This window comes from Clinocottus analis, unplaced genomic scaffold, assembly GCF_023055335.1.
Source record: "Clinocottus analis isolate CAN_PGR_092001 unplaced genomic scaffold, fCliAna1.0.p SCAF_7, whole genome shotgun sequence".
Taxonomy (NCBI): domain Eukaryota; kingdom Metazoa; phylum Chordata; class Actinopteri; order Perciformes; family Cottidae; genus Clinocottus; species Clinocottus analis.
In genome coordinates, this window is record NW_027176229.1 from 6,297,591 (window position 1) to 6,314,010 (window position 16,420).

The following is a 16,420-nucleotide window of genomic DNA, read 5'->3' on the forward strand; positions in this document are numbered from 1 at the left end:
CGTGCAGTGGAACAGAAATCAACCCAAAGACAATATTTACATCTCATTACAATTCCGAATGAGATCGAAGCCAAATTGGAGCAGTGTTATTATAAATCAGAGAGACTCAGCTGTTTATGTGACAATGTCCGAGTTTACTATGACAGCCCGGAGACACAACAGTTTGAATTCCAGCTGGGACTCTGAGACTAAACTTCCTCCAGCTCACAAGGTCAGCCGACACAAGCCTTACTTCATAACAAGCAGGGCAGCGAGCAGGGCAGCTTCTTCTCCGCTGCAAATCAAAAGGCTTCACAGATGGTGAACAGCTCCATGGCCACGAACACATGGGAATCTACCGTCATACTTCTGACACTCTCTTAACGTACCATCCTTCAAAGAAGAAGATCTGGATCTTATTCCACTGACAGTCAGACGGGCAGGGAAAGTGACTGAAGCATTTTAATAAAAGGACATAGAGTGCACGTGTGAAAAGGCCATTTATAAACTGCAGGCTGGGAAAGTGGTAGCAGGTGTGTGAGTTGGAGTGTATGTCGGGCGAACAGAGCTGGCAACAAACTAAGACTAAGAAGCAAATTATTTTATGAAAATGAAATTTTTTTTATCTTACAACCATTCTCTTTGTGAATTCCCAGTGAGTTACAAGCAGCAAAATAAATCTGTAAAGCTCTGATTAAACTGTAATCAGTGTTTTTGAGTGTCAGTGATCAGAAAAGAAGAAGAAGAAGAAGAAGAAGACTCAGACACAGCAGCAGTTTAGGTTATGACAGTTTTATTCAGTGCTAAGAGAGTCTAGTAGCAGGAGTCGTTGATGCGCTTCATGCTCATGAACCTCATGCCGCTGCCGCCCATGTTCATGAAGTTCCTGTACTCGCCGTGCCTCACGTACATCATCCTGCCTCTGTACTGGGCCTGCTCGTACATCAGCCAGTGGCCCTCCATCACGTTGCAGGACATGCAGTTGGACATGCGGTAACGGTCCATGATGTTGTCACAGTCGTCCATCAGCTCAGACATCTGGCCTCCGAAGTTCTCCCTCTCGTAGATCCTCATCCTGTAGGATCCTCTGTGCTGTGATGCAGAGGACGAATGGGGTTTAACTCAGAACTGTATTGTATTTTCTCCAGATGTCATCTACAGTAAATCTAGCCAGGTGCAAGATCTTACCATGGGGATCATGCGGCAGGACCTGATGGAGTCGCTCATGCCCATCATGCTCTGGTAGTCGGCGTACTCGCCCCTCCTCATGAAGTACTGGTTGCCCATGTAGTTGTTGCGGTCGTACACCATGAAGCAGCCTCTCTCCACCCTGCAGGACTGGCACCTGCTCAGGTAGGAGGACATGTCGGGGCAGTCGCTCATGCACTCATAGGAGCGGCCCTGGAAGTTCCTCTCCTCGTAGAAGGTGATCTGGGGGAAGAGGAAAGTGTTTGGTCAGCACACGTGAGGTTTGTAAGAGTTACAGGTTTTTAATTTTTTAGAGAAAATGAGGAAAACACTTTGAATTGACTGAAGTTTTCTGTGGCTAGCTTGGATTTTGGTTTACTTTCAAGTTCAGCTTTAAACCTGTAAAAGTTGTGTTTTATGGCTACTTAGCCAATAACATGGTTGCCTACTTACACAACATATGGGGCAAAATGAGCAAACTAGTCTCCTTTTTTTTTAAAGCTTTGTTTCTGTCCGCTTGATAAATGTAAGTCCAATATTTACTCTTATTGTAGTTATGTTTATGGTCTTCAACAAGTTTTGAGAGAAATATTCAGCCCTCAACCTGCTTAATCCTCCATATGTTTAGCTGGTCGCTAACTTTCTCTGTCTGGCCTCTAGTTCATCAGCTTGGTAGAGCTGAGGGAAACAGCAGAGTTGGGTGATAATTCTCTGTGAGTTTTTCGTCACATTACACATAGTCATTTAAATAATTGATTAAAAGAACATTAATTATAGCAGCTTTAGTTTAGTTTAGCAGTTCTGTTCAGAAAATGAAAACAAACAGAAGAGCTTACCTTGCTCATGGTGTTCATTCCAGTGGAAGTCATGTTGCTGGTCAGTGGGCTGCTGCTGCTGCTGGTGGTCTTGCTGCTGCTCTTGCTGCTCTTGCACCGAACTGTAACCATATCTGGTTCAACCCTTTGCTTTTATACCTGACTGACGGACTGGCCCTTTTGTTTTAACCCCCTGAGCCAGCAACAGTGCCATAGAAATGCACAGAATATGGAGGGATTGTCCACATTTCCAGCGGCTGGAGGGCTCAGAAATCCTTTCAGCAGTCACAGAAAGGGTGAAAGGGTTAACAATTGCAGCTCACACCTTGACTTTATGCTGTTTGTCAGCAAGAACATACTTTTTTTTTCTTCCATCACATAGTGTGTCATTTTTATTGACACTGTTTTATGATAATGCTCAGTGACTGATCAACATGTAAATGCATATAATAACTTTCTGAAAGTAAAAATAGCAAAAAAAAAGTAGAGTGTACAAGAGTATTTATATTTATTACATCAATAAATGTGTGGGTGATTTTGACTGTATTGTATAAAACAGAAGTCAGTGATAAGGTGGCATTTAGATATATAAAAACATAATAAAAAGGAATTGAAAAATATAAATTATGAGATTGTGATGATTAAATGATAATGTCTTTTTAAAAATAAAAGACATGTGAGGTTTTTCATCAACCTGCTTACATCCCTTTACATTGGCAAATCATCTTCTGAAAACATCATAAATATTGTTGTCAGGCTAAACTTTAGGATAGGTTGTTGTCAAATCCCAATGAATCATGCTGATTAATGCAGAAATGTGTCCAAAGCACTGATAAATCACTCTGTTTTCTACAAATATAAAATATTTAATAGGAAAACAAATATCAGAAATATAATGTAAGGTTATTTTGTGACAATGAACTCTAATTCTCTAACTCTAACTCTAACTTTAGATCAAATAAGACTATTTGGTTTTAAATGGTAATTATATTACTAATACCTACCATATAAATGATAAAACATTGATCTATAAGGAAGCCGACCTTTCAAGATAATTACAAGCCAAATGCTGTATAATACCTTGTAAGAACTCTAAATTTAATATTTTAACAGTTTCTTTAATTAACTAATAAACAGTGATGCAATAAATAAATGAATTCATGCTTCACCCTTGACATTCATTGTAGTTATGTTTTTTTGTGTGTGTTATTTTTAAGAAACAAAATTGCCTACACACTGCATTTTGTTTCACAACTCTGGACTAAATAACCTGACACATGGTTCAATCATGTGTCTTGTGTTCAATCAGAAGAAACCATGTCTCATAGCAAGGTAAGCTTCAGTTTTCTAAAGAACACTAACATGTTACATGTAATAGATAGACAGATAGATAGATAGATAGATAGATAGATGGATAGATGGATAGATAGATAGATAGATAGATAGATAGATAGATAGATAGATAGATAGATAGATAGATAGATATGTACTTTATTAATCCCCAAGGGGAAATGTTTTGTCAAAGTAGCGTCCCACATTTACAGACATCAACATCAATGGAAAAAACTAAACACACAAAATAAGTAATAAAATACAATAAAATAAGAGCAGGGATGGCAGGTGCAATATATGCTATGCGATATGCTACACACACTTGTTGTTTAGGATACAGGTACCACCATGAGACGACGACAGTCCAACTGCGATTGTTTGAGTCGGGTGTACTTCCACCTCCGGCCAGCGGGGGCGCTGTGAGCGCTGTGAGCGATGCTCTGCTCTGCGTCGCGACTCTCTTGGTAACAAAATCTGTTGTCAAACGTTGCTAAGGAAGTGATTGAGCTTCTCCGAAATCACCCGCTCTGAATGCTCTGAAAACTATCAGTTAACCCGAGGTAACTTTATTAGCTAATCAACAAGATGACAACGGGAGAGTCACATGAGACGGAAACTACTGATGTAACCGGGTTATCAACACGATCTTTAAATAAAAACGTTTATTTCCAAAGCTAGCTGAGCGTCCCTATAACGCGCTCCAGCTAGCTCTTAGCTAGTTTTTCTGACTTCTGTAGACAAGAAGGTTAGCTGTCAGTTTATAAGTAAACGTGATGCGTTGTCTGGATGATATGTTAGTTAGCAGAAAAATCACGGGGCTTTTGTAAAGTGACGAAAATAGATAAAAATGAGACTTTCTCGGACTCTCGCTTGCTAATTTAGAGCATAGTTAGCTCACGCTGCTAGTATTCATTTAACGATAACTAGCATTAGTTAACAATGTTATCCTTAACTAATGCTGCCTGTTAACGACTGATATTGCTGTCTTCGACTGGAAATAAGCACGGTGAACGCGGCTAAAAATAGGCCAACATTTCATGAACTCGTTTTCTACCCCGTGTGTTCAGGTGCAATGCCAGTCAGCGATGTGCGAGCTGCACCCACCTGACCAAAGCTGCTCTCAGGACATGACAAGAGGATGACTGAGAATGGAAATCACAGCCCGATCCACCAGTCATGTCTCGCTCCTGGAGATTCAAATGTCAATGACAGCAGGTCTCTTAAGACCTCTTCAGTTGATCCCAAGTCCTGCAGGGAACACGATGATGCCCTCAAACTCACTGCTAGAAATGCAGAGGGAGAGATCAATCCATACCAGCCTCGGCCACCATCACTGCCCCGGCTGTCAAAGTCCAACAAAAGGGTCTCAGTGGAGGAGACTGTGAGAACCAGGAGGCTTAGAAACAGCCAAGAGAGTTTGAGTGACCCGGTTGAGACAGGCTCCTCCACAGACTCGCTGAGAGAGGACCAAACAGCTCCGCCTCTAGGTGGGTTCGTCCCCATCAGGACTGACCAGGAATCCAAAGCAAGATCCCTCTCTGCTGTCACGAAAGAATCCCCGGTCTTCCGGGACAGCGGGAGCAGTCTCTCAGAGTACGAAAGAAGGCCCCAAAGTCAGCAGAGCGACCCCACGGACCACCGAGTGAGGCCCGCCAAGTTGCGTCTCTCTCCGGTGCAACCCATGGGGACTCTGCCCGCTCTGGAGAAGAGCTTTGCATCAGCCACCTTGAGGGCCACTAATAGGATTGACAGGGATTGTGTGGATTACGGCGTGTTGGCCAGAGAGAAACTCGGGGAGAGACTCCACAGGAACCTGAGCGACAGCCGGCTTCTGGAGAACATGGGGTCAGACAGTGCCTCTGTCGACTCCTTGAGGTCCACCTACAGCGTGCTCAGCCCCATCAGACCACAGGACGTGAGAAACAGGTACAGTGAGCAATGGCATGTCATAACCACAGAGGTGATTATTCAACGAGATGACAACAGTTAGACCAAAAAAGAAAAAGAAAGTCATCCTTTATTAATCCCCTTGGGGAAATTCTTCTCTGCATTTAACCCATCCTTGGTTAAGGAGCAGTGGGCTGCCTTGTGAGGAATGTCTTGCTCAGAGAGACTTCGACATATGAACTAGGGGGGACTGGGGATCGAACTGGCTACTGTGTGGTAATGGGAACACCACTTATCCCCCTGAGCTGCAGCTGCCAAAATACCAGGCTGGACATGCTTTTTTTTTTCGTTCTGCTTTTGTAAGGCTCACTCTATCCAGTGTCAGAGAGAAGGATTTTAATGAGCAGTTTGTTTCAAGGAGACCTAAGATCCTATACCGCGTCAGAGAATTGCTCGAAAGAAAGTTACTACGCACAGACACTGCATAAGAATTAGGTATAGTATCTTCCATTCACTACAAGCCCCATAGCATTGATTGTGCCTTCTGATTGGAGCTGATTAGCACAGGGCATCTGGAGCTCGGTTCACCATCAGGAATGAGTGTTGAAGCCACACCGACTGACTGTTAATTAGTTTTTTTACATTGAGTGTTGGAGGTGCTCACATATTGAAGAGAACATGTAAAGGTGGCAGTGAGGAGACGCTTGTTCAGTACAGTCTTTCACAGCAGGAGGTGAAAAGAAAAGTCTTAGTCTGTATTCTTATTCATTACACAGTATGTGCCCGGCAGGGAATAGTATTTTTTTTATTATTGGCCTTTTTTACCACCCTACTTTGCATCCCGCCATGCACGTCGGCTGCCTTAAGAAGTGCTAATGTTCCTCTCCGATGTGTGTGTTTTTTCCCAGGAGCTTTCTGGAGGGCAGTGTGCTGGGAAGCGGTGCCTTGCTTGGGGCCGAGGAGCTGGACCGCCACTTCCCCCACAGGAGAGTGGGCATCTACATAGCCACTTGGAACATGCAAGGGGAGAAGGTAGCAGGAAGTCGTGACTTTGCACCATCTCACTGATGCAAGAACCATTTAAAGTCTTATCACGGGCAAAAAAACCGAGTCGTAACCAAGTTTATGTCCTTCTCAGGGGCTTCCATCAAACTTGGATGATCTCCTCCTTCCGACAGACTCTGAATTTGCGCAAGACTTTTACATCATTGGGGCCCAGGAGGGCTGTCCTGACAAGTGGGTTCAGTTTCGTTTGATTTGAATCATCATTACGGAAAGTCAGTTATTCTAATTGCCGATTGACTTTGCATGTGTGTGCAGAAAGGAGTGGGATACCCGCCTCCAGGAGACTCTGGGACCGTACTACGTCATGCTATATGCAGCATCACATGGTGTCTTGTATCTCACTGTATTTGTCAGAAGAGACCTCATCTGGTTCTGCTCAGGTAATAAACTCACCCCTGCTTATATTATGTGTGTGGGCAATGCAGATTTGAAGATGATGGAAATATTCCTAATTTTCTGGCACACATTTAGTTGTTTTTTAGTTGATCTTTATTGTCGATAAAAAGGATTTTGCATAATTCTTTAATGGACACGGCGGATGATTTTGTGTTTGAATACGTCTGATACACTTTCAAAGCTCTGACACTGACCACGACTTTCTGTGTCGTCTCGCGCAGAGGTGGAGCACGCCACGGTCACAACCAGGATCATCTCTCAGATTAAGACCAAAGGGGCTGTGGGAATCGCCTTCACCTTTTTTGGCACTTCCTTCCTCTTCATCACATCCCATTTTACCTGTGAGTAGGAGGTTTCCCAGGAAAGTCAGGGAGACAGCAGCCTGGAGCAGTGATTTATTATACCAAGGGACTATGATCAGGGAGGCTGCAGACAGGACTGGTTGGAGATTTGTACTAACAGCTTCAGAGGGATGTGGCAACATATAAGGGGAATTTGTGCATTTAAATGTAACAGCATTGACCGCGAGGCAGTCTCCTGTGTTTCTAATTTCTGCTTCTGTTTCCAGCTGGGGATGCCAAAGTTTACGAAAGAGTACTCGATTACAACAAGATCATAGAGGCTCTAGCTCTTCCCAAAGGCCTCCCAGACACCAATCCATATCGCTCCACAGCATGTAAGACTCCCTCATCTTGTGTGAAAGACATGCAAAGTCCAAACGACTGGTAGTTTTGACTCCCAGAGTTGTTTACCACAATTAGACTATAACAGAATAAACTGCTGCAGTCAGCCTCACATTCTGGGTTAAAATATCTTCTTGTGTAACATTCTGGAAATGGAATAAATTATAAGATATATAAAGTAATTGATACATTGCTAAAAGACAAATGTGACTTAATCAAGGTATTTCTACATTGGATTTTACATTGGCAGTTCACAAATGATGCATCTCTTCATGTTTGCATATTTTCCTCCTTTTAAAAACAGTTAGAACTTTATTACAAATGGGATCAAGTTAGAAGTTAGACCTGAACAAAAGGCTACCTCTTTCTCCCAGGAAGGTTTTTAGCTGTAATAAATATAAACTGTTCTTAGTTTGGGCTTTGATGCTGCAATTGACTGCAGAATAAAATGTATTGTTATAATTGTACAGTACTTAGTTTGGGTGTTGGTAAGCATAATGGCTAGTCGTCTGATGATCACAGGATGTTATTTTGAATTGTAGCGGACGTCACCACAAGATTCGACCAGGTCTTCTGGTTTGGAGACTTTAACTTTCGGCTGTGCAAAGCCCGGGTCGACGTGGAGGACATCATGAACAGCACAATGGGCGGAGAAATGGGCCCTCTGTTGGAGCATGACCAGCTCTCCAAGGAAATGAAGGAGGGTATGCTTGCATGTTTGAGACTAAATCTCTGTGAAAACATTTCACAACATTTTTCCCCATAAAAGCTGTGGTTGTTGCTTGATTGATTCTCACCATGCGAACCTGCTCGTTTTCCCCCCAGGTTCAATCTTTAAAGGTTTCCAAGAGGCACCGATACACTTCCTCCCCACATACAAGTTCGACGTCGGCTGCGATATCTACGACACTACTTCCAAACAGAGAACGCCTTCATACACAGTAAATAGAAAAATAAAATCACTGATTAAAGTCTAGACTGGTTGGGGCAGTTGTGGCTCTCAGCAGGGTTGAACCTCTCTCTGTGCGTGTTCACAGGACAGGATCCTGTTCAGGAGCAGGCAGGCGGATGACATAAAAGTGGTCAAGTACACCAGCTGCTCCAGCATCAAGACCTCCGATCATCGGCCCGTCATCAGCGTCTTCCAGGTCAAGCTCAGGCCAGGCAGAGACAAGTGAGTCCCACTGCTTTCCATTCAATTTCAATCGTGAGAAAGTGAATTGTCTCAGTAATCTGGTTACATATTTAAATCCAGAATTTTAAAAGTAGTCTTTTCTTTATTTTGACTTCATAAGTCAAGTGTACTACATTTGTGTGTTTGTGTTGTTTAGTATTCCCCTGGGTGCGGGACAGTTTGACAGGAGCTTGTACTTGGAGGGCATCAGGAGGAGGATCACCAGAGAGCTGAAGAGGAGGGAGGCCATGAAGAACCAAAGTAGCAGCAGCAGTATCTGCACCGTCTCCTAAACCCTTAAAGGCGAACTCTCGTGGCCGAAGGAGATTGAACTGTGCCAGAAAGTGGAATATAAAAACAGACGGACGAAGAAAAAAAGAAAAAAGAAAAGACTAAAAAGGAAACCAGAGTTGTCTTAACTCCACAGAGCCCGGTGCTGGTCGTGGTAACTGAGCCGAGTGCGCCCTCTGTTGGGAACTGTCCGCTTGTGGCTGTATTTGAGGGCAGGGACCTCGAGGTCAGACACACACACACACACAGGTGTGCAGACACAGCAGCAGACTGGCCTTTATTTATTCAGCCCCCTCTACTCAAACATGACTGAGACAGAGCTGGAGCTCTGTCTGCAGTCACGTGCTCCAGTGTCTAACCTTAAAGACTCGGTTACTGCATTCTTTCTCTTCATTGTTTTTGTCAAAGCATCATGAACAACAATGTGAAGTCTTTCTGTTTTTGAATGCCTTGTGAATTTGTCAACAAATATAATCCTAAAAGAATTAATACAAACGTAATACAAGCATTTTGGTGGCACGTTGAAGTGCACTTTTTAAATACATTGGTCGATTTTGACTTGAATTTTGTTAGCTTGTTTCGTAGGAGGATATATGACTGATACTACATTGAGGAGGTTGTTACTACTTGTTACATTCTACTGTTGAATTTCAGGGAGAACCAATGTATTTGACAGCTTTTAACTTGAGGAACTCACTACATTTACACTGTTAACGCCTGTCACTACCTTTTCTCTGATTGGGCCAAGTGATCCTTTGCAACAGACTGTAACTCAATGCCTTACCTTTCATCTCCACTGTACGTGTACTTCATGTACATTAATGAATTCCCAGCATGAAGAATAGTCTGCTCTAAAAGTGCCTGAGTGTTTTCATTTCCTTAAGACCATTTAACTTAACTGCATATTATTTTTATAAGTCACGCTGATTAAACAAAATAAAAGATCTAAAACACACTTGTTGGCAGGATTTTGTCCAAAAAACTAATATATATATATTTGTTTTATTTGTTTGCAAGGGCATCTACACAACCACAAAAATAAAAAAAACAATCTCAAACTCTACACTTACTGACACGATGACAGAAACCATGACTTCAGTGTGGAGGACACATTGGCAGGTTGTGAGGTTTGTCACATTTATCCCAAGAAATTCCATGAATTTCTTTATTAATCAGTTAACCATCAATTTGTAGACATCTGGTGTTTGAAGAGAGACTATGAAGTGCTTTTGTATCACTGGTAAGATGTTCTGCTGTTTTTACATTTTGGAAAAAGGGAAGGCTCAAGGTGGGTGCAGCTCTGTGAATCGTTTAGATAGCCGAGGAAAACAGTCTAGACACTGCCGCGCCCTTCTCGTTCCCATATGCTAATTTACCTTCACAATGTAAGTGTCTTTCATTCATATACTTGAACATAACAGGTTGGTATTGGAGGGTTTGCAGTGAAGAAGTAACACTTACATTTTGGCTTTGGGGTTAATTGTTCTTTAAAAACCAAAGTCCTGCAACACCCCAGTAAATGATGAAATAAGGCTTTCTTGCCCACAATCAATAAATACAGATACTCCAACTGTAGTTAGACAATGGTTACTGGAAAAGCCCCACTCTCAGAGGTACAGTGGAGAGCACGGGTATTAGTCCCCTCCCAGAGTGAGCTGGATCAAGTTCTTTGGTGGGAGGGATCACTAGTGTAATCTTCCATTCCTGCGTATTTACAGTGATGTTTGCCAGCGACGTCCGGCGCCATGGGAGTCTATCGGAAGAGGCGGTACATGCGGGGCAGACGTCCGTCCTTGCTGGACAGGGCTGCCTGGATGTGTTCGTACGAGGGCAGCTCTGTCAGGTCTCCCAGAGCTGCTACTGCGGGCTTACTGCGCAGCATCTTGGTGGTTACTCGCTTGACGTCGCTGGCCGTCACTTTGCCTAGAAATTCAAAGTCAAACACGTAAGTTTACATGGAGGGTGAAATAGGAAATAACAGATTCAATTTTAACGTCATTTTTCCTCTAACAGGTATTTAGTACTCACTTATTAGATCACATAGTTCATGTGGCAGCTTTCTCTTTCCTGTAGAGAGAACCTGGCGACCAACATCTTCAAAAATAACCGGCCTCGACTCGAGGTTCATCATCAACATGGACTTGAGCTGAGTCTTGGCCCTCTCCAGCTCCATCTATTTGCGGGAATGAGGGAAAAAATGCTCTAAGAATGAGACAGCTCCATTGTTTCTTAAATTAATAGTCAATATCGTTTAAGTTGCCTCTACCTCTCCTGCGCTGCCTGCCATCTGAATGAACTCTCTGGTTATTATCTCCACCATTTCCCGCACCTGGAGACAAATGTGCATAATGATAAGAACACGAACGTCACAAAAGACCACGTGAATGAACATTCACAACAGAAAGCCATGTGCCAGTTCTGAAAAGAGAACATCATTTTGTAACCAGGTTTTAGAGGGATATCTGCAAAAGTTTAAACTTACAGCCGTGCTTGGTAATAAAAAAGGTTCAATAAGACATTAAACCCTGCTGTGCTCAGCCTGTACCAACCTGTCTGGGGTCCGCACTGGCATGGATACACAGCAGACCACTGTCCTCATAGCTATGATGGTAGGCAGTGGCATTGTACATCCAATGATGCCTGCAACAGACAAGGAGAACCAAAAGACCATCAGTGAAACTGACTTTTGTTACTGTGACTAACAATGTTAGTAACAATGTTTGTTAAGTGACTAACAATGTTTAATCTATAAAGTAGATTAAACATTTTAAATCGTCCATCACATTGTTCAACAAAAAGCATATGTTAAATCCTCCTGAAATCAATATGCATCTGCTGCGGTTGCCCAGTAAGAATATGCCTCATGAAACCGGTGTGTGGTGTATTATTGGATAAAACTCCAGCAGTGAGTGGGGTCGAAGAAGAGTCACCACTTCATTGAAACGCTTGGCCGCTGGCCAGCTGGTAAACTAGTTTAAGTCAGGTGACAACCTCCGGTCCCGCCAAATATAACCAATGCAGAAGTGTCCTTAAACTTGCATTGTTTCTACTAGCCAGACTGCGAAAAGAAGTCCGACTGCATGGAGGTCCTTGAGGAAATGACTCTACTTCTCACTTGATGTATTGGCTCAGTGAACATTGTGAACATGAGTTTATGGTATCAATCACAGCTGCAAGAAGAGCAATGGCTCTACAGATGAGACAGCATATGTGAATATGTAATTAAAATCTATACATTAATAAAATGAAAAGCTTAACCGACTAGTATTTCTGGTGGCGAGTGGTGAGGCTAGCAACGTCTAATCAAAATTTCTACTTAGAATTATCCGAATCGATGCTGAATCGTTTGTGAGACGTTCACCTGTTGAGCACGTTCAGGTAGAGGCGGGTGAACATGCCTTTCCCAGGTCCTCCCGCCGAAAAGGAGCCACCGCCACCCATCATCATGTTGAGCACCGCGAATGGGATGAAGTCGTCCTCCTGTGAAGAGAAAACATTTTTTATTCAGGAGCTTGTAGCTAACATACTCAGCTGCCTGATTTGAGACTCTTTGGGATAGCAGGCGGCGTGAACACCCACCAGGAAGGAGCAGCTCTCCAGGCCGATCATGATGTGGGTGAGCTCTGGGATCGGGGTGGGGCCAAGGCTCACATCTGACATATCCTTCTCCATCTAACAGAATAAAATAATATGTTATTCTCCTTCTAGAGTCACTTCATATATATATATCAGTATTCCCCCTTTTAATTTTGAAATGTTTCCAATAAAAATGTTTTTTAATAAAAATGTGAAGCGACTGCCGTTTCACATGTATCGTCATTCCTCAGCCGAGAGCTTTTTCCATTTAGTCAAATAATCAGCAAAAAAAAATGGATGGCAAAAAGAAGTTTCTGGTTAAATGCATGGCACACTTCTCTAGTTGTCTTCCAGATGAATGCTCCCTGAAGACAACATACACGACCATAGCAAGAACAAATATAACTAGTAAACCATAAAAAACAATAAATCACCTTGATGATGCCACCAGTGTACTGCGCAACAGAGAGGTCCACGTTGGCCACAGCAGTTGTTCCCCACACCGGCTTGGCGCCCAGCAGGTATTTCCTGGCACATTCAACCAGCTGCTCGTGCTCGATGCCCACACCCGCCAGCACCATCCGCTCGGGACAGTAGTAGTTACGCAGGTAGTTGTGAAGCACGTTCTTGTCGATCTTATCCACGTTGTCCACGGGACAAAAGCGAGGCAGTCCGACCGTGTTCCCTCGATATGCGGCCTGGAAACAAACAAACAAAATGGGCTTTTCAGACCGGAAGAACCTTATCATCGTTCTAAGACCCGCCGTCTTTGTGTTCCACAACGCAAGGACAAGGAGCGATCGTAAAGTCTATTACTCGTGATAACAGACCACACTAAACAAAGGCAGCTTGGAATGAGAAAACAGTAAATGGAGAGTCTGTTATGATGATGGTTATAGTTTAGGTAATTAACTCATCATTTTAGTAAATTATACGGAATAAAATACTATGATTTTTCAGTTTTTAAAAAGTGTAACACTATGTTGCTGTTCTTTGTTTCATATTATTATAACATCTTTTCTACAAAAAAGGTACTGACATTATACATACTAAGCAATTTAACAGCTAATCAAAAAGTGTACTCCTCGATGAAGTGATTCTTATCTTTAATAATATCCATAACAGCCTTGATGCTTTAAAAGTCCAGGATAAATTGGTTTTGCTGTCTCACAAAGAGATGGGATTGGAGGGTTTAAACATGTGATGCTGTGACTCACAGCATGGATCATCTCAGTGAGTAAAGGTTCAGGGTCTGGCCTCATGTTTAGATCTTCCAACTCAAAGCGTACTGCCATTCTTGTCATCTCGATCTCGTCATCTGCATGTAGACAAGCACAGACGATGTCAGACAGGCAGCGGAGACATACAGACAGTTGCAATTGATTTGTAAGTTCAGTTAAGTTCAGTTAAATTAAGTCAACAAGATATGATAAGCTAAAACTTTTTTTTATATTCGAAGGACATTATTGTGCCAGTTTGAACAAAGATTACAACAAAAGATTAACAAATGGCAATTAAATAAAAATACAAACAAATATCAATAAAGTCAAACTGATACCAGTGCAAAATAGATTGCAGCCATAATAGTAAGGTAAATAAATAAAGTAAAAATTCAACTGGAATAGAAAAAGCAAATGACAATAAAAGATTAAATACAAGAGTAGAACTAAAAAATGTATAAGAATTAACACTAACACCAGTACTGGTGTTAAGAGTGGACTCACCCAGCAGGCGAGGCTGTAAAACAGCATCAGAGAGGAGACTGACCACCGTGTCCAGACCCTTCACTTCAGCAGACACTGCATACATGGTGGTGTCTCTGCACATCAAAACAAACCATGCTTCACACATACAACAGCTGTATTTGCATACTCTCCAACAGAAGAAAAGCCTCGCTCACAAATGGACGGTAACTCTGAGACCAACATTGTGCTGAAGCACGACATACCTTGATGTCTGGCAGTCACATATCCCTCCGTGTTTTTCCAATGTTAGGAGAATTTCATCTTTACTCCCGTACTGAGCTGTGGACTGAAGATTAAAACATATCAACATTATTTTACTTGCCTCAACATCCTTGACTTTGGGGTCTTCCCTGTGCTTTACTTACAGAAAAGGCGAGTTTCTCTACGAAGTGTGCTACCCCGCTCGGGTACTTTGCTTCATGTCTGGATCCAGAATTTACTAAAACTAAAAAATAAGAAAGAAAACAAAGACATTTTGTCCACTTCAGCCAGGTCCCACAGACAAGCGGATGTTATAAATTGCATATATTTGATGCAACTTACTTCCAACTGTGCAGAATTGACCAAACTTGTTTTGGGAAGCGACTTTGAGGCCATTTTCTAGAGTCGTGATCCTGGTCTCATATTTTTCAAGACCATCTCCAGATGCAAATACTGGTTTAGGGAACCCAGGCAGCGGTTCAGAGAGGGATATATTTGGGTATCGGCTCCCACTGCTGTATTTTCTGTAGGCAGCGATCCCAAACCTTTGAGAAAAACAAAGCAATGTTTCTTTAACATGTTTTTAGCAACATTAGACAATATGGCATTAGGTTGCTAAAGCATTGTTTAAACCCATAACTTTGTGCAAAGATAGCCAAACCGCAATCTTCAGAATATTGTTTAAATGAGGAAAGCCACAACCAACCACATACAGCTTTTCTGATTATCAGTTCAGCTACTAGATGATGGTCGAAACAGCTGCCACACACTCAATATTTATAGTCTGCTTTGTCCCATAAACTTTTTAAAAAGATTTTGTAGGTTCTGTTCTAAGAGCATATTTTTGGCTGTTCCTTCAGAAAAGTAAAGACTAATTACCTGAAATCTATCTTTAACTTATCATCGTTGTTCGATGCACTGCAGTCGTGTAACATAACATGTAACATAAAAGGAATAAACACTGGAGCAATTACACTCAGTTGCCAGTTCATGAGGTACACCTCGCTAAAGCTAATGCAGCATTAATACGACAGTCCTGCAACAAATCCTTCCCACATTAAGGTTACAATGCAGTGACATCAGTGTGATTAAGGACGCAAAACCAGTGTAACCTATTAAAATAAAATAGTATAAAACGCTACATTATGATTAAACCATTTACAGCTAGACATATATATATATATATATATATATATATACACATATTAAAGTGATATGTAGTCACATAGCAGAACAAAGTAACGGGACAGCCAAAAGCAAAGAAATACTCCAGCTGACATCAAAGCGATGTACTCTGTTGACCAGACTAACCAGGTGTTCATTTAGCACATAATTGTCATTAGCATGTCTAGGTTTCCATTTCTTGGACTTTGATCGAAATATGAGCCTTAATAGTTTAACTGACTCCTAAAATTCAGCGAAGCGTGCCAAATCAAAGTCTAATAAACCGGCAAAAGTCCAGCTAAATCACCCCAAAATAAATTATACCGTCTTTATCCTAAATAAAGTCAACTGTTGGTGACTTTATTTACTCGTGACGTCATATTAACCATACTGACAGCAAGACCCCAGCTCTTTTTTGACGGCCGTCACTTAGCATCGAGCTAACCCAGCGAGCTAACGCTAATCGTGGTGAGGAGGACGTGGAGAAGTTATGACGCTGCAGACGTCAATGACACCGGCATTACTGTGGGTACCGTTGTAACTGTGTACCCGTTTTCTAACGAGAGTGTGGCGCTGACTTAAGAGCATCTCTTTTCAAACCCAAATCTACCTTTGAACGCGACTCCAGGTTTTACACCTCGACATGTGAGTCGCCATCTTGGATCCTCTGTGACCAGCCGGTGACCCGGATAACGATGAAGGTTTCCTAAAGCACTTCCGCCGCAAACAGAGCTCCAAACTACCCCGTCCCATACTGACTGTAAACTACAAACAAACAAACAAAAACACAACTTTTTTTTCAAGGCATTCCTGTGGGTTGGTAAGATTATACCTCAGTGCAGAAACAGAACATGAGACTGGAAGTTGATGACTCGAGTCCCAGCTCCAAAGAGACAGCTTTCAAACAATCAGTGTTTTGTCACA

At 42.2% G+C, this 16,420-nt stretch overlaps 3 protein-coding genes across 5 annotated transcripts; 1 reads left to right on the forward strand and 2 right to left on the reverse strand.

Annotated features, from left to right (window-relative positions):
- Nucleotides 1–792: 792 nt before the first annotated feature.
- LOC137805143 (gamma-crystallin M2-like) lies at nucleotides 793–2,036 on the reverse strand. The gene is made up of 3 exons (XM_068604928.1): nucleotides 2,004–2,036; nucleotides 1,168–1,410; nucleotides 793–1,071 (listed from the first exon to the last, which is right to left on the reverse strand). The coding sequence occupies exons 1-3, from the start codon at nucleotides 2,034–2,036 to the stop codon at nucleotides 793–795; spliced, it is 555 nt and encodes a 184-aa protein (XP_068461029.1).
- Nucleotides 2,037–3,792: 1,756 nt separating this feature from the next.
- inpp5e (inositol polyphosphate-5-phosphatase E) lies at nucleotides 3,793–9,765 on the forward strand. 3 transcript variants are annotated; one of them, XM_068604364.1, is made up of 11 exons: nucleotides 3,793–3,874; nucleotides 4,382–5,240; nucleotides 6,110–6,233; nucleotides 6,340–6,437; nucleotides 6,522–6,646; nucleotides 6,884–7,003; nucleotides 7,231–7,338; nucleotides 7,888–8,049; nucleotides 8,171–8,286; nucleotides 8,383–8,519; nucleotides 8,677–9,765. In XM_068604364.1, exons 2-11 carry the CDS (start codon nucleotides 4,453–4,455, stop codon nucleotides 8,810–8,812), a joined length of 1,914 nt encoding a protein of 637 aa, XP_068460465.1. In that variant the 5' UTR covers nucleotides 3,793–3,874; nucleotides 4,382–4,452; the 3' UTR covers nucleotides 8,813–9,765. The 3 variants fall into 3 exon arrangements, with proteins under 3 accessions (XP_068460465.1, XP_068460468.1, XP_068460466.1); XM_068604367.1 differs by lacking the exon at nucleotides 3,793–3,874 and adding an exon at nucleotides 3,921–3,938; XM_068604365.1 differs by lacking the exon at nucleotides 3,793–3,874 and adding an exon at nucleotides 4,017–4,059.
- A 27-nt stretch (nucleotides 9,766–9,792) lies between these two features.
- Nucleotides 9,793–16,168, reverse strand: pmpca (peptidase, mitochondrial processing subunit alpha). Its single transcript, XM_068605330.1, has 13 exons — nucleotides 16,107–16,168; nucleotides 14,675–14,877; nucleotides 14,497–14,576; nucleotides 14,335–14,417; nucleotides 14,111–14,205; nucleotides 13,604–13,704; nucleotides 12,821–13,084; nucleotides 12,390–12,482; nucleotides 12,172–12,290; nucleotides 11,360–11,450; nucleotides 11,077–11,139; nucleotides 10,839–10,983; nucleotides 9,793–10,733 (listed from the first exon to the last, which is right to left on the reverse strand). The coding sequence occupies exons 1-13, from the start codon at nucleotides 16,151–16,153 to the stop codon at nucleotides 10,564–10,566; spliced, it is 1,554 nt and encodes a 517-aa protein (XP_068461431.1). The 5' UTR covers nucleotides 16,154–16,168; the 3' UTR covers nucleotides 9,793–10,563.
- Nucleotides 16,169–16,420: the final 252 nt, after the last annotated feature.

What these genes read in the sequence shown, in the direction of transcription:
- LOC137805143 (XM_068604928.1), bottom strand. Translation starts at nt 2,036, where the DNA reads ATGACTTCCACTGGAATGAACACCATGAGCAAG. An exon ending in GAATGAACACCATGAGCAAG is followed by an intron (nt 1,411 to 2,003) that starts GTAAGCTCTTCT and finishes CTCTTCCCCCAG; the next exon opens with ATCACCTTCTACGAGGAGAG. An exon ending in CCTGCCGCATGATCCCCATG is followed by an intron (nt 1,072 to 1,167) that starts GTAAGATCTTGC and finishes TCTGCATCACAG; the next exon opens with CACAGAGGATCCTACAGGAT.
- inpp5e (XM_068604364.1), top strand. Translation starts at nt 4,453, where the DNA reads ATGACTGAGAATGGAAATCACAGCCCGATCCACCAGTCATGTCTCGCT. An exon ending in AGAGAACGCCTTCATACACA is followed by an intron (nt 8,287 to 8,382) that starts GTAAATAGAAAA and finishes GCGTGTTCACAG; the next exon opens with GACAGGATCCTGTTCAGGAG. An exon ending in CTCAGGCCAGGCAGAGACAA is followed by an intron (nt 8,520 to 8,676) that starts GTGAGTCCCACT and finishes TGTGTTGTTTAG; the next exon opens with TATTCCCCTGGGTGCGGGAC.
- pmpca (XM_068605330.1), bottom strand. Translation starts at nt 16,153, where the DNA reads ATGGCGACTCACATGTCGAGGTGTAAAACCTGGAGTCGCGTTCAAAG. An exon ending in TGTGACTGCCAGACATCAAG is followed by an intron (nt 14,206 to 14,334) that starts GTATGTCGTGCT and finishes TTTGATGTGCAG; the next exon opens with AGACACCACCATGTATGCAG. An exon ending in ACACTGGTGGCATCATCAAG is followed by an intron (nt 12,483 to 12,820) that starts GTGATTTATTGT and finishes TTATTCTGTTAG; the next exon opens with ATGGAGAAGGATATGTCAGA.